The sequence below is a fragment of the Palaemon carinicauda genome, chromosome 1 (genome assembly GCF_036898095.1).
Source record: "Palaemon carinicauda isolate YSFRI2023 chromosome 1, ASM3689809v2, whole genome shotgun sequence".
Classification (NCBI taxonomy): domain Eukaryota; kingdom Metazoa; phylum Arthropoda; class Malacostraca; order Decapoda; family Palaemonidae; genus Palaemon; species Palaemon carinicauda.
Window position 1 is genome coordinate 138,634,440 of NC_090725.1, and position 17,549 is coordinate 138,651,988.

The 17,549-nt window shown below is 33.6% G+C and overlaps 1 protein-coding gene across 4 annotated transcripts in view; it reads left to right on the plus strand.

Moving 5' to 3' along the window:
• Positions 1-17,549, plus strand: part of Gcn2 (eukaryotic translation initiation factor 2 alpha kinase Gcn2) — a 571,098-nt gene that overhangs the window by 257,994 nt on the left and 295,555 nt on the right. For all 4 annotated transcript variants that reach the window (XR_011046192.1, XR_011046195.1, XR_011046198.1 and 1 more), the window contains one exon: positions 13,812-14,586. Coding sequence is in view for 1 of the 4 variants with exons in the window: in XM_068385322.1 (XP_068241423.1) it covers positions 13,812-14,586 (775 nt within the window). In the remaining 3 variants the exon portion in view is untranslated. The remainder of the gene's footprint in view (positions 1-13,811; positions 14,587-17,549) is intronic.

The following is a 17,549-nucleotide window of genomic DNA, read 5'->3' on the forward strand; positions in this document are numbered from 1 at the left end:
GGAAACTCATTCTCTATGCAAGGAAGACGCAGACCACAGACTAGAAACTCTGATGTTCTGCCCCAACCCAAAAAAACCAGCCACTCTGGTTGCTTATTAGGTCAGGACAGACATATCCTAGTATAGTTATACCTGAATATTATTCAGATAGAACCGCTAGGATTAAGCCTAAGGCTTACTCAGAGGGAGAGAGGGATTGAACTTAGTCTCCGTAGGAGAAAAGAACAATCGGGGATGTGCGAAAGTATACTACAGTACCATAGGCTACTAGCTTAGGTGCGGTGAGAATTGATTACCTAAATCATCGAAACTCTCTGGTATACAATCTTGGAAAAGAAAATTCAACAATATCTTACATGTATAAAATATTTGCCTATAGCTTCAATAAAATAACACTCGGAAAAACTTATACCATGCATGAAAGTAATAGGGCCAGATGCCTAGGCTACTAAGCCTCGCGAAGGGCAAGATCGTTTATCTAAATCGCCGAACTAAAAACTAACGGCATCATATAAGTATTCCTAGAGGAGCTAAATCGTTAGATTTATTAAAGCATAAAAACCAGGAACGTCGCTCTGGCTAACTAAATGACCCATGTATAGCGAGCGACAGCATCCAGGATGCCTCCGGTAGGCAACAAGTCTTGTTTACGTTAATATCACTTTGATTTAATTCAAAACGACAAGAGCTTACATTTATACAAAGTTGAGATAATACTCAACTTTCCAGAGGCAGAAGAGGCCGGAGAAGGCATCATAATGTTGAATTATATCCAAAATTACAAGATAACACAAGGGAAAACATCGAGTAGTAGGGCTACACGAATAGGAATAAAAAGGGCGCTGGCGCCTTCATCAGATACACACTGGAAACGGAATAGGAGAGATTCCTTATGAGTGGCTGTCTTTTCATCCTCGTTTCAGATTCTTGTCACTGTAATCCCTCGAAGCGTTAATACTGTTCGGGGTGAAGATAGCTATGCGACGTGTCAAGAATACGTCCTCTGATATTATGCGATATCCCTGTTAGATTTATTTAGGGATATTCGCTCCAGGAGTTAGAATTCTGGATACCTTAAGGTAAAATTCTCTGGGAATATCACTGTAGTCAAATATACCCTAGGAAGCTACCCTTTAGGAACTTCCATCAGGATGACATGGCCTGAGCCCCCAAAATAGCTAAAGCAGGAAAATATAAGTTTTGCTTCTAGCTGTTACTTCAAAATGCAAACTATTTTGAGTTTGAATATGAACGTAGAAAACAAGCAATTAACACTTTTTATCAATTAGACGAGTTCTAAGTCTAGTGATAAACAGAAATACAATGAGGAAAAATTAACTATTTCTTCTTTTGCAGATGTGGGTGGTATAGATCTCAATGCAATTTTTCTCTTGGTTATGTTTCCTATCTTTTCTCAAATTGCTTCAAAAATTTCAAACTGACTTGTATGGGTTGTTTTAGGGATCCACTCTTATTTTTGCCCTATTGTTTTCTACCTTTTATTAATTGTTCTCTCTATCGACTTTGATCATGGTCGACTGACTGACACACTCTTTCTTTGGATTTGGATAAAGCAATCATTCCATCACTATCTTCGTCATAGAGGCGAATAAGAAATCAATTTGCTGCAAACAAAAGAATACTTTTCGCGGGCAATGCTTCTAAATCATCTACTGTAGAACAACGTTAGGTAATAGGTACACTTATACAACAATAGCTGCTAACTGTTGAAGATGTATTTTTCTTTTCGTTTGGACATATTTTTAAAGAAGCCGGGATTTCCCGGGAAGGAAAATAAATTCCCTGGAATTTTCCCTCACAAATTAGCAACGAGATCCCTAACTACACATTTCATCCTCCTCTTTTCTGGGAAGCTTGTTTTATATATATATATATATATATATATATATATATATATATATATATATATATATATATATATATATATATATATATATGAGAGAGAGAGAGAACCCTTTATTCTAACTGTAATGCATATTTATATTTTTCATCAGTATTGCATATTACGCAAATAACAAATATTACTTAAACATACTGTGTATATGAACTTTTTTTTAACCATTTCTGTTGTACTTCAGTTACTATACAAATGGTTTATCACTAAATACTTTACTCGTGTTTGTAATTATTGCAAAGCTGCGAATAGGTGATTGTTTTATTGAATATGTTACGTGGCTATTTGTATCTCGAATAACAGCATTCATAGAGATCATGGATAATGAGGCCCAACTGCGTCTCTCTCTCTCTCTCTCTCTCTCTCTCTCTCTCTCTCTCTCTCTCTCTCTCTCTCTCATGGATAACGAGGTCTAAGCAATATACTGTTTATTAATGAGGTAGAATCATTTTAGTATTTAGGCACTATGATCGCCAATACAGGATCCTTAGAATTAGAGTTTAGTGAAAGATTGAAAAAAGAAAATCAGATAATAGCTAGGTTGATTAAATTTTTGGAAATCAAACCGCCTGAAATTACATATAAAAATCAGACTATATATCAGTTTAGTCAGATCGGTGTTACTGTATGGACATGAGTCATGGTATGATAATGGAACAATCTCCAATAGATATAGTAGATTTGAGAGCAATGCCCTTAGAAGGATATTGGGAATTAGATATACTAGAAATGAAACTATAAAGGAGATTAATCGAGTGACATATGTGGATGAGATCATAATGAGGCGTAGATGGAGATGCGTTGGGCATGCTCTTCGCACTCCGCAAGAGAAATGAATTCACCATACGTTCAGCTTGGCTCCACAAGGCACTAGAAGAGTCGGAAGACCCAGACCTACATGGCTGAGGACTATGAAGCGTGAAATAGGAGATGATGAATGGAGAAGTAATGAATCAAAAGCTCAAGATAGAGACGACTGGTGGCATCCAACCGAGGCCCTTCGCGTTAATAGGCGTAGCAGGAGATGATATATATATATATATATATATATATATATATATATATATATATATATATATATATATATATATATATATATATACATACATACATATATACATACATACATATACTATGTATATATATATATATATATATATATATATATATATATATATATATATATATATATATATTTATATATATATATATATATACATACATATATATATATATATATATATATATATATATATATATATATATATATATATATATATATACGTATATATATGTATATATATACATATATATATTTATATATATACATATATATATTTATATATATATATATATATATATATATATATATATATATATATATATATATATATATATATATATATATATATATATGGGATACGACCCCTTCGTCTAAAGCACTTTCGTCTAAATCACTTTCGTCTATAGCACTTTGGTCTAAAAGCACTTTGGTCTAAAAGCACTTTAGCCTAAAAACACTTTCGTCTAAAAGCACTTTGGTCTAAAAGCATATTCGGCTAAATAATTTTTTTTGGAATTTTCTTTTACCTAATGACTAATTTGGCATAAAGGAATTTCGGGTAATAACCATTCTTCCTCGTTAAGTTTTTTTGGTATAAATACTTTCTTGTTTATTTAGTTTCAGCTCGAACCCCCAAAATGGAAACTACTATAAACTTCGTTAAAACCACGCGAGGAAAAGATAAACTATGTTACAATGGTTATTATTACACGAGGAATAACGCAACCAAAACAGTTTCTTATTGGTGATGTGAAGATCGGCTGTGTCCCGGTCGCCTTATTTTAAGTAGAAATCGTGAAGTATATGTATATATATATATATATATATATATATATATATATATATATATATATATATATTTATATATATATATATATATATATATATATATATATATATATATATATATATATATATATATATATATATATATATATATATATACTGTATATCACATACATATACCAAGGCACTTCCCCCAATTTTGGGGGTTAGCCGACATCAAACAAATGAAAAAGGGGACCTCTCCTCTCTACGTTCCTCCCAGCCTGACAAGGGACTCAACTGAGTTCGGCTGGTACTGCTAGGGTGCCACAGCCCACCCTCCCCCGTTATCCACCACAGATGAAGCATCATAACGCTGAATCCCCTACTGCTGTTACCTCCGCGGTCATCTAAGGCACAGGAGGAAGCAGCAGGGCCTACCAGAACTGCGTCACAATCGCTCGCCATTCATTCCTATTTCTAGCACGCTCTCTTGCCTCTCTCACATCTATCCTCCTATCACCCAGAGCTTTCTTCACTCCATCCATCCCCCCAAACCTTGGCCTTCCTCTTGTACTTCTCCCAGCGACTCTTGCATTCATCATCTTCTTTAGCAGACAGCCATTTTCCATTCTCTCAACATGGCCAAACCACCTCAACACATTCATATCCACTCTAGCTGCTAACTAATTTCTTACACCTGTTCTCACCCTCACCACTTCGTTCCTAACCCTATCTACTCGAGATACACCAGCCATACTCCTTAGACACTTCATCTCAAACACATTCAATTTCTGTCTCTCCGTCACTTTCATTCCCCACAACTCCGATCCATACATCACAGTTGGTACAATCACTTTCTCATATAGAACTCTCTTTACACTCATGCCCAACCCTCTATTTTTTACTACTCCCTTAACTGCCCCCAACACTTTGCACCCTTCATTTATTCTCTGACGTACATCTGCTTCCACTCCACCATTTGCTGCAACAACAGACCCCAAGTATTTGAACTGATCCATCTCCTCAATAACTCTCCATTCAACATGACATTCAACCTTGCACCACCTTCCCTTCTCGTACATCTCATAACCTTACTCTTACCCACATTAACTCTCAACATCCTTCTCTCACACACCTTTCCAAATTCTGTCACCAATCGGCCAAGCTTCTCTTCCGCGTCTGCAACCAGTACAGTATCATCCGCAAACAACAACTGATTTACCTCCCATTCACGGTCATTCTTGTCTACCAGTTTCAATCCTCGTCCAAGTAGTCGAGCATTCACCTCTCTCACCACTCCATCAACATACAAGTTAAACAACCATGGCGACATCACACATCCCTCTCTCAGCCCCACTCTCACCGGAAACCAAATGCTCACTTCATTTCCTATCCTAACACATGCTTTACTACCTTTGTAGAAACTTTTCACTGCTTGCAACAACCTTCCACCAACTCCATATAACCTCATCACATTCCACATTGCTTCCTTATCAACTCTTATCATACGCTTTCTCCAGATCCATAAACGCAACATACACCTCCTTACCTTTTGCTAAATATTTCTCGCATATCTGCTTAACTGTAAAAATCTGATTCATATAACCCCTACCTCTTCTAAAACCACCCTGTACTTCTAAGATTGCATTCTCAGTTTTATCCTTAATCCTATTAATCAGTACTCTTCCATACACTTTTCCAACTACACTCAACAAACTAATACCCCTTGAATTACAACACTCATAAACGTCTCCCTTACCCTTATTTAGTGGTACAATACATGCACAAATACTGGTACCATTGACAACACAAAACACATATTAAACAATCTCACCAACCATTCAAGTATAGTCACACCCCTTCCTTTAACATCTCAGCTCTCACACCATCCATACCAGATGCTTTTCCTACTCTCGTTTCATCTAGTGCTCTCCTCACTTCTTCTCTTGTAATCTCTCTCTCAAAATCCTCTCCCATCACCGGCACCTAAACACCTGCAACAGCATTTATATCTGCCTCCCTATTATCCTCAACATTCAGTAAACTTTCAAAATATTCCGCCCACCTTTTACTTGCTTCCTCTCCTTTTAACAACCTTCCATTTCCATCTTTCACTGTCTCTTCAATTCTTGAGCCAGCCTTCCTTACTCTCTTCACTTCTTTCCAAAACTTTTTATTTTCTTCATATGAATGACCCAATCCCTGACCCCACCTTAGGTCAGCTGCCCTCTTTGCCTCACTTACCTTGTGCTTTACTTCCACATTTTTCTTTATATTTTTCATACTTCTCTACACTATTACTCTGCAGCCATTCTTCAAAAGCCCTCTTTTTCTCTTCCACTTTTACCTTCACTCCTTCATTTCACCATTCACTGCCCTTCCTCATGCTGCCTCCAACAACCTTCTTGCCACACATATCACTTGCAATCCCAACAAAATTTTCTTTTACTAACTTCCACTCCTCCTCTAAATTACCAGTTTCTCTTACTTTCACTTCGTCATAAGCCATTTTCAACCTTTCTTGATATTTACTTTTAACCACCGGTTTTATTAGCTCTTCAACCCTCACTTGCTCCCTTTTGCATCCACATACTCTATTCCCCCACTCTTTTGCTACAACTACTTTTCCTTCCACCAAAAAAAATGATCAGACATAACGTTAGCCATACCCCTAAACACATGCACGTCTTTCAATCCTCCAAAGATTCTTTTAGTTATCAACACATAATCCATTAATGCCCTTTCTACTACTCTTCCATTTGCCACTCTTACCCATATATACTTGTTTTTATCTTTCTTTTTGAAAAAGCTAGAACTTATCACCATCTCTTGCTCAACACGCATATCTACCAGTCTCTCACCACTCTCATTTTCACCTGGTACGCCATACTTCCCAATGACACCTTCTACCTTTCCAGCGCCCTCTCTAGCATTTAAGTCACCCATGACAACTACATGTATATATATATATATATATATATATATATATATATATATATATATATATACATATATATAGTATATATATATATACACACACACACACACATATATATATATATATATATATACACATATATATATATATATATATGTAAATATGTATATATACATATATATATATATGTATATATATATATATATATATATATATATATATATATATATATATGTATATATATATATATATATATATATATATATATATATATATATATATATATATATACATATATACACACATATATACATATATACATATATATATATATATATATATATATATATATATATATATATATATATATATATATATATATATATATATATATATATGGATATATATATATATATATATATATATATATATATATATATATATATATATATATATATATATATATATTCTTAGGAAGCTATTCTAGCGTAGAGAATATAATTTATTGATATATCTTACTTATATAGTTCATTTGTTTATTAGAGGTAAATAGCCAGCTCATAAGATGAGTTCCTCTCATGTAGATATAAGTTTGGTATGTAAATTATGTAAGACTTGCGTCGTTAATTTCATTGCATTTTTCATTCATGTCAGTATATGTAAATTTACGTTATTTTTTTAGAATTAATTTTTTATTTCACATATTTTGTTACTAGCTCTTACTTAATCTGTTTAAGAATACTATATGATCCATAAGAGATATGAATGAGGGCTTATGTAATTCTTTTTATGGTATTGCGTCATGTATGTGAGAAAATACGCAATTCTTATATTTGCCGCATGTTTTGGAGGGTTCTCGAAAACCCCAGTGTTAGATTTTTTTTTTTTCCCGAGGACAATGGTGGGAGGAGCTAGCTGATACAGATTCTTCTTGCTGTTGTGTTTGTTCACGTCCGAGAGAGTAATTATTGGCAATCCTTACGCCCTTAGGCCAATGCGCAAGCTTCCATATCTCGGACCTAGAATATTTTGCTATGCCCCAACATTGGCATAACAGCAGAAGAGAAACAGCTGTCTTGTGAAAAATTAGAGTGTAACATTTCTTTTGTCTTAATCTAAGTTTTGTTCAAACTTAATATTTAGAGTGATTTTTTTTTTATATAAATTCTTTGAAAGTGTTGTAATTTGCATAGAATATATTTATTTTTGTAAAGAGTGTATTATTTCTATCACCAGTATTTTCACAGTACTCTCTTGTTTCCCAGTTAAAGAATCGAAGTAAGAGTTTGTTTAAATAGTTTGTAATATTAATTACCCAGGTTTTATTTTAGTGTACTTGAGAGACCTTTGGATATTCAGTGTTTTCGAGTATTGCTGTCTCAGAGCTTGGGTATTAATATTTTCAAGTGTAACAGATTTAATGTGAAACCAAACAGGTGAGTTTGGAACTCGAGAGGGTTGTGTAGCTTGCCAGCCGTAATATATATAATATAATGTATTTATGGTTACCAGACAAGGGACTATCTTATAATATATTTTTGGTGCCCAGATCTGGAACCATAATATAATAATATATGCACACACATACACACACACACACACACACATATATATATATATATATATATATTTATATATATATACATATACACACACACATATATATATATGTATATATATACATATATATATATATATATATATATATATATATATATATATATATATATATATATATGTATATATATATATATATATATATACATGCATATATATATATATATAATATATATATATGTTTGTGTATATGTGTATATATATATATATATATATATATATATATATATATATATATATATATATATATATATATATATATATATATGTATATATATATACACACACACACATATATATATATATATATATATATATATATATATATATATATATATATATATATATATATATATATATATATGAAAATCTCCACCACCACTAAGCCCCAGAGTGGTGATAAAAAACGGCTAAATCCTAGACATGAATATGACAACCCTCTCAGCGTCCAGTCCCAAGTGGCAGTGGAACAGCTGCCCGAGGTGGCGGTCAATTGCATCCCCTTGCAGGGATGCTAAAAATCTCAGGGCAAGAGCAGACCATCTTTGGAAACTGAAGCTTGCAACATTCAACATCAGGTCCGTGTCAATATTCGAAGATATTGGTGTGCTACTAGAAGAGCTGAAAAAAAAATAGGATTCAGTGAAATTAGATCTGGGGAATCTCATATGGAGTTAAAAGAGGGCCATATGTCTTCCTTCAGAGGACTTGAAAGGATCAAAGAAAATGAGCTGGGATTTCTTATTAACGAAATCCTGCCAGTAAGATAGAAGAAATTTTTTCGCACCAGTGATAGAATTACAGGAATAATGATCAAACTTGATAAGAATTATACACTCAGGATCATTCAAGTGTATGCACCAACAACATCCCATGCAGAGGAAGAAATAGGAACTTTCGATGAAGATCTCGAGATATCTATGAAAAAACATGATACTCAATTTACATTTGGTAAAGTAGGCCAAAAGAAGGCAGGGGATTCAGTAATAGGTAAATTTGGAGCAGACACGAGAAATAACAGAAGAAACATGTTTGGTGAATTTGCTGAAAGAAACGGTCTTAAAATCATGAACCTCTTTTTTTATATACAATAGAACATAGAAAATGGACTTGGAAAAGCCCAAATATAGAAACAAAAAACGAAATAGATTTTATTCTCAGTGAAAAAGTTAATTTAATTAAAGATGTAAGTGTTAATCAAATTAACTTAAAGTCAAACGACAATAGAATGGAGATAAGCAAATTTGTTTAGATCTAAGGAGAGAAACAGAAAAAACAATTTAAGAAAGAAAATAAATACTCCTGTAATAAAAAAATCTAATTATTATAGTTTAGTAATACAAAATAGGTTCCGTACTCCCAGCGACACGATGAAATGTAAGCAAGTAAACCAGAAATGAACAGTAATTTTTTTTTTATTTGAATCAGTACAAGAGATAGGTGGATAAGTTCCTAAACAAGATCAAGGAAAGCTATCAGAGAAGATCAAAAACCTAATAAATGAAAGATTGGAAATTATGGTGAAATCCAAAAAAGATTTAATGTAATTAGCAGAACTTTCCTCAACAATAAACAAAAAACAAAGACATTTGTAAACATAATCAGACCAAAATTGAGGAGAATACTAAAGAAAGGAAGAAGCATAAAATTGATGAAAAGGAGACTTGGAATGGGGCGCCAACAGATATGTTTTTTAAATGATGAAAATGGAAGAACCATCAAATTGATGAAAAAAGACTTGAAATAAGGTGCCAACAGATGTTTGTTTTATAAGATATAAATGGAAATATCAACATAAGAGATGGAGTGATAAAAATTGCAGAGGATTTCATTTATACAAGGCTAAAGAATAGTGATGTAAGAAATAACTTTGTCAATAGAAATAATGCAACACCTAAGCCGGTATCAAAAGTAAAAATAGGAGAAGTAAAGAAAACATTAAAAGGCGTGAAAAGAGGCAAATCAGGAGGAGAAGGTGGCCTAACAATTGATTTAATAATAGATGGAGTTTATTTTGTAGTATCAAAACTCTCTGAACTTTACACAAAATGTCATTAAGAATGCTCTATACCTAGAACTTGGAAAAACTTTATCATTATAATAATTCACAAAAAGGGAGACACAAAAGACCTGAAAAACTTCTGCCCAGTAAGTTCACTCCAATGTAATATATAAGATATTTACACAGATCATGTTAGGTCACAAAGAAAGATAGCTAAACTTTAATCAACCAAGAGAGCAGACCCTCTTTAGAATTGGGTATTGAGGAACTGACCATATCCATGTAATTAACCCCCTGTTCAACGTAAAAGAATTTAGAAGAAGTCTGAATTTAGGAAATTCCACTGATACAACCATTAGATTAGGATCATTCTACCATCTGATCACTGCCGGAATAAAACTTCTAGAATGCTGTGTAATAGTGTGCCTTATGAAGGAAAAGGTATGACTGTTGGAATTAACTGCGTACTTAGTATTACATATAGGCTGGTATAGTCTGGGAAGATCTGAATGAAAGGGGTAATCTGTATTATGAAAAATCTTATGCAACATACTAACTAAACGATAGTGCTAGAGATTAATATCCAGGTCAGGGATAAAATGAGAGTCAGCAGGTGAACACCAGGCAGGAGAACATTACCCAAAACAAGGTTGTAAGAAAGGATGAAAATTGTGCAACTGAAGAAGAAACATACCGAAACTGCTTCTCAAAGGTGAATTTGCAATCAAGAATCACATAGAGTTTTAAAGGATCTGCTAATAGTTAAAGAGACATTTTCAGTGTAAAGATCTTGATGTTGAGGTGCCACTGTCCTCATACTATGTTTTTTATTAGGGTTCAACTTTATACCCCATGTTTTGCACCATGCACTAATTTTAACTAGATCTTTAATAAGGGACTCAACAACCATAGGTCTACATTCAGTAGATGACATTGTAGCAAAAATTTGAGTGGAGATCAAATGTAAGGAGCAGGTCAGTCATATATGAGATGTGCATAGGTTGGTACTTAGGCGGAATTGTGATGCAAGTGCGATTGTGTATCAGAGAAGACCATAGGAACTGTTACACACTTGACTCGGAAAGGTAGGAATCCATAGGTCAAAATGTGATCCAAAGTACCACCTCGTGCATAAGTGGATCCATCAGTGTCCCTGCGGGTCATTTGATTTCAACAAATGTATCCCAAAAGTAGGTTCCCGTTACTGTTCATAGTATCAGCAAACTTTTCTAGGCAGAACCACATATCTTGTAATTATAGTACTGTATGGAAATATTGGGCTGAGAACACCAGATATTACATTCCTATTTTCACTATGGCACCCATTAACTACTCTGCAATCTATTAAAGTAATACCTCTTAGATACGAAATTAATTGGTTCCGGAGTGGCTTTTGTGTTATGATTATTTCGTATGGTGAGTCACGTGTTACATGTAAAGCCCCTAATTCGTTCCAGGCCCTACAAAAAAAAAAAAAAAAAAAAAAAAAAAAAAAACTCGAACCACAGTGAAATATAGATAAATACATTTGAATCATTCAGTATACCTAACCTAACTGTTGATACCTCTAAATGAAGTTATCAGAATATAATCCAATCATTAATGGGGAATAATACAGTACATATAGTACAATACTGTACATTTACGAAATATACAGTGCCGAATGTACTATATGTATTATAGTACCCTTACTATAGAAAGGTACGTTTTCTATCATAAATAACTCGTTTTCTTCAACTCTTGAATGTATTTAACAGTAACTCTTTTATTGTAATAATTAATATTCATTGGTGATACATCAATATTATCTACATGCTTTTTTGCACACTCATATGTTTAAGCTATTTAATGGTAATACAATTAAGATTCATTGATGTTAATATGTACATGAACTTACTTTGTAGAATGAATAAACTTTAATTGTTCAATGAAATAGTTTTCTTTACTGTTATTCATTTACCGAAATGAAAGAAAAATATATCCCTAATATTTTGATATGTGTATGTACATACAATACATTACAGTACTGTAAACTGTGTTTTTAATTTAAAGATGTATAGAGTTAATTTTAAATAAATAATCATCACGTTAAAAGGAAAAATGGTTACATACTATCATTTATTTACTGAAATTAAAGAAAAATATATTGCTCATGTGTTTCATATGCAAAGTAGCATTGTGAGTTCGTACATACAATACTGTTATTTTCATTGTGTTATTTTAATTTAAAAATGTTCTTTGCTTCAAATAATGCAAAAACAAATAACAAAATATTTAGATGAAATAACGTAAATTTTAACTTCACGTTACCTGTAGTACGTAGAGTTGATGGCGTATGTAAAAGGCTGTATGGCTAAATTGGATATTGGCTCATAAATCTCGCTTTGAAATTATTATTATTATTATTTTTTTTTTTTTCAAATTTTCAATTCTCGCATTTTGTTTGGCATAATTATCACCCCACTGCCACTAACCTTTTTCGGTTCCATTATGTATGAATAAATTGTATAAATAGAAAATACAAATTTGGCAATACAGTAAAAGCTGACAGCAATGTTTTGCTCTTGTGCACTGGGAGAACTATGTGAAAATTCAGTACTGTAAAACCTTTGTTTTGGAGGTTATGGTGCTGGTGTTACTTGCATCATCCGTACAGGTTCTAGCAAGTTTTGACTGCCTATGTAGTATTCAAATCTTTCATTTATAGGATAAAAACTAGAAAATATAGTTTGAACACCAATTTGTTTGTTTCAGATGTATTTAACCTTTGGGGTTCTATTGTATAATGCTATACTCGCCAGTCATGCGATACAGCTTATTTCTTGTTACTAGTTTAGTACAATTGTAGCAGATAACCATCTCTAAGGCTAACATTAAAGATGGTGAACTAAAAGTCAAATCACCAAATAAGTACATTCCGTAAAATACAGTTCAAGACTGAATCTAGTAAGAGTTCTTGACAAACACTGTGTAGAATGGTGTTGTTGTAAATCCAAGTATACTGTAAGTGCATCAATCAGGAAAATTTGATTACAGTAAAGACAAATGAAAAGTATGGAAGCTATTAAGAGAATATGGGTGTTTCTAATTTATAGGTTGTTTGCATCCCTAGGTAAAACCCATAAGAACCTCATTGAGTAATAAAGTTTAGTCATTACAGTATCTTTTTGTCAAGGTTGACAAAGAAATACATATGTAAAACATTGCTTTGTGTGAATTAAAACTTATTTTAATCTTCTTTTCATTGCACATTTCTCAATTGTGAGGGCATTAAATCTGTCAGGGGTTAGGATTATGACTAAATTAAGTTTTCTTTGCAAGTTAATCTGGAAATATCAGTGGGGCTAAAATGAAATTGTTTACACCTTATAAGTATTTTATATAGCTATAGTTATATTAGAAAAGCAATTATATGTCAGGTAATGCTTTTTCTGTGGTTTTATTTTTTATTTCTAGAAACTAAATTACTAATTGATTATGATTTTCTTTCTTGTATTTTCATCTGCAGAATGAAAAATCGCTCGGTTTCAGAGGGAAATTCTGATGGGGCATTCGGAGAACCTTTTGATAGCATGTGCTTGAAATTTCCCATTGGAGGAAAGCAAGAGCGTGTTGTGAGCATGATTAGTTGCATAGCTGAAAGACCAAGTCAGGGATGTAGAATTTTGAAGGCATATGAAAAGTCTACTGGACATCATTGTGTTGTTTATCACTGGGAAGTGAAGCTCAAACGATTGGGCCGTAAAGGAAATCATACCAAGATTGGTCAGGAAAATCAGTTGGAAGATTTGACATGTAAATTTAATATTCTAGAAAAAGAAATGACATCTATATTGAAGCTTTCTCATCCAAATTTAATCCGTTATTTGGGAATGAAAGTTGATGTTCGACGAAGTGAAGGCCTTACTGTTAGTGTTTTACAGGAATATTTACAAGGAACTTCTGTAAATTACTACGTCGATTGTCATTTACCAGTGAGTGTGAAAATTTTAAAACATATTACAAAAGGGACTCTTGAAGCCCTGAATTATCTTCATGTGAATAATGTTGTACACCGAGATCTCAGAGATTCTAGTATTTATCTAGATAACCAGTCACATCTAGTCAGAGTTGCAGATTATGGTGCTGAACGAAAAATTGTTGAAGCAGTCATGGAATTCAATGAATCCTCAAAGGTTCCTTCAAGTTATCCGATATCCCCTGGAAGAGGCGGTAAGAAAGGGGATGTTTATCGATTAGGACTTGTCATCCTTTCCCTGTTCCTTGGTGATAGGGTTCAAGAGGTAAGTTCACTACTTGTTGGTTATTTTCTCGTTATAACTTCTCCTAATGTATTAAAAATTAAATGACTTTATATATGTAAAATTAATAATTTTATATCCATGCGATGAATAAGTATCCTAATTTACTTTGTCTAAAAGCCAAAAAACCCAATGGCCTTAGTGCAAAATTAAAGTTTTTAAGTAGGAAAAGTGAAAGCTGTGCTGTAGATGGGACTTCTAACTGTAAGGATCTGTCCCTTCATTCCACTTGCATTTACATAATTTTATGCTAATTTCATATTAGGGATAAAGCATAACACTATATTACCTCTTAAGCTGCATTAAAAGCAAGAAGGTTCTCAAAACGTGTGCACACTTTCCCCCCAGTTTGACTTAAATTTTTTCTCTATTTTTTTTTTTTTAGTTCTCATTCTATCAGCTTTCTTTCAACATGTTATTAAACCATTCCTACTCCCTTTTTTCCATGTGTTGGATATTAATTAGGGATGCCATTACTGGGATTTGGGTCCAGTTTCAAAGCCAATAGTGCTAACTATGTTGAGCTGTTATACTCACTGATAATGTATAGACCTGTCCTCAACCTACTTACAGTCATACTTTGAGTTTTGTTAAGGTTCAACTTCATGCCCCAGAATTTACACCATGCACTAACTTTAGCTAGACCTGTATTAAGGGATTCAGCAGCCCCAGGAGATAAAAAATAATACAAAGAGAGTACTGTAGCATCATTTGCACATGTAGCAAGCATGTTTTCTTGGCCAAACCACATATCATGTGTATAGAGTATGAAAGTAATGGGCCAAGAACACTACCCTGAGGAACACCAGATATCACGTAACTATTCTCATTATGGTGCCCATGAACAGCAACTTTTTGCTGTGTATTACGTAAAAAATCAATAATGATGTCAAGAAAAGACACACCAACTTTTTGAGTTTGAAAATAACAGCCTCATGATTAACAGTCACAAGCAGAACCAAAATCAAGGCCAATCATACATGTAACATTAGTGGCACACTTGTGGGTAGTATGCTATACCGTGAAACATTTATTTGATCGCCTTAATTGATTTAGTCTTGCCATTTGACTGGCTGAGTCCAGAAAATGGGGCCATTTACTTGAGGGGTCATCATGGCCACAAAAAACACATTTGCCATGAATATCATTATCACTAGTAGCAGCTCTAAGGAACTCGTGAGACTGTCTCGGGTTGATTATAACACTTGCTATGAGGGTTTGACTAGGTCTAACTTTAGTTTTACGAGCGCTGCCGCTCATTTTCGGGTAGGGTTTATTAACTCCAGTCAAAGAATTACTGGCACTATCACTACTGGATGGTTTAGTAGAAAATTCGGAATCGGCTGGGTCAGTTAACAATTCAGCTAGCTCCTTAGTATGTTCATGCTTTTACAGTCCATCTTTTAATTTCTGCAATGTCATAGAGGTTCTTTTATATCGACGGTACCCAGCTTCAAGCAAGGAGTGACTTAATTTTCTTATAAAGGCATATTCTAACAGATCCTCAGACAGGAGAAAATTATTAATTGAGCGTATTATGCTTTAGCATTAGTGTATTCCATTCCATTAGAAACTGCCTGGGATCAGGTCCATTGTCAGTGGGGGAATTTTTTGTTGAAAAGTTTATTACATAGTAAATGTCAATCAAGATTACGAGACTCATACTTTTGAATGTGGTTAGCATTCATATAATCCCTCCATCCATATTCTATTTCTGACGAGCCTACGTATTTGAACTTTAAAATACACCAGAAAAGTATTTTATACATGTCAGCTGAGGAATATTATGGAGACTCATGGGGTGTGATGGATAAGTCACCACCAGGCTGTTCGCCAGTCCCTTTGACCATCAAAGAGAGGGGACAGAGATGTAAATGGTTTGGGGGTTCATGTTAGACGTTTGATTTTGAACTTGGTCAACGGCTGTCTCATTGTACATAAAGTTACTCTAAGCGATATAAATTTGCTTAGTTTATGCAATAAGCACAGGGTAACCTTTTGCGACAAAGGGGAGATTATAATGAGGTCTCCAAGCCTTTTTATAGTTACTATGTCCCTAATTCACCGAATAAGAAATTTAAAGTGGTCCAAACCGCAGGGAATTATATTAAAAAAATCAACAGAAGTAAGGGATTGGAGGACTTCTTCGGCATCCTTGCAAAAAAATTTAAAATCTCCTTCCTGTCTTTCAAGTCATGCGTTAAGCTCTACTGGAATGAGCATTTCAGGTGTTATTAAGGTTATGATTAAGGTCTGCCATCTTGGATTGTCCATGTGAGATGAAACGGCTGTGGGGTAAAGAAAAAAAAATCAGTGTAAATTAAAGGAGTGTAACAAACACGTTCCCAGAGTGTAACATGGTTATAGGAGCACATCAGCATTAACAGGACAGTTAAAACACTTACAATGAGGACAAAACATAGAGATTGTTGAAAAGGCAAATGGCAAAAAATGAGATTAATGAATTAGATAAATTGAGGCTAATAAAGCTGCAAAGTTTCAACATGAATTTATAGAAAAACATTAAGACAACATGTTGAACACCTGCACAGATAACGACTTAGATATACGCTTGCAGAGGTGATAATAGCACGATTATAGCAATTACAATGAAAGACAGCAAACCAAGGTAAGAAAATGTCATTAAAGGAGAAAGGTAAAATGGCAAATCTAGTTGAACAAATTGAATAAACCGATGCTAATAAAGCTTGCAGTACACATGATAAACACAACGTGCAATAAATATGGATGCTCTAAACAATGTAAATAAATACCCGAGTTCATGTATGTCATAATTTTCTAGTGAAAGGCCAAAGTTATGTGAACAGATAAAACAAACCGACAAGGGTAAAACTTGTTCTATACGATATAAACATGCGGGATACAGTATACTCTGGTTTCCCGAGCAAAGTTGATTAATACCTGAAGTTCTAGTATGTGAGAAC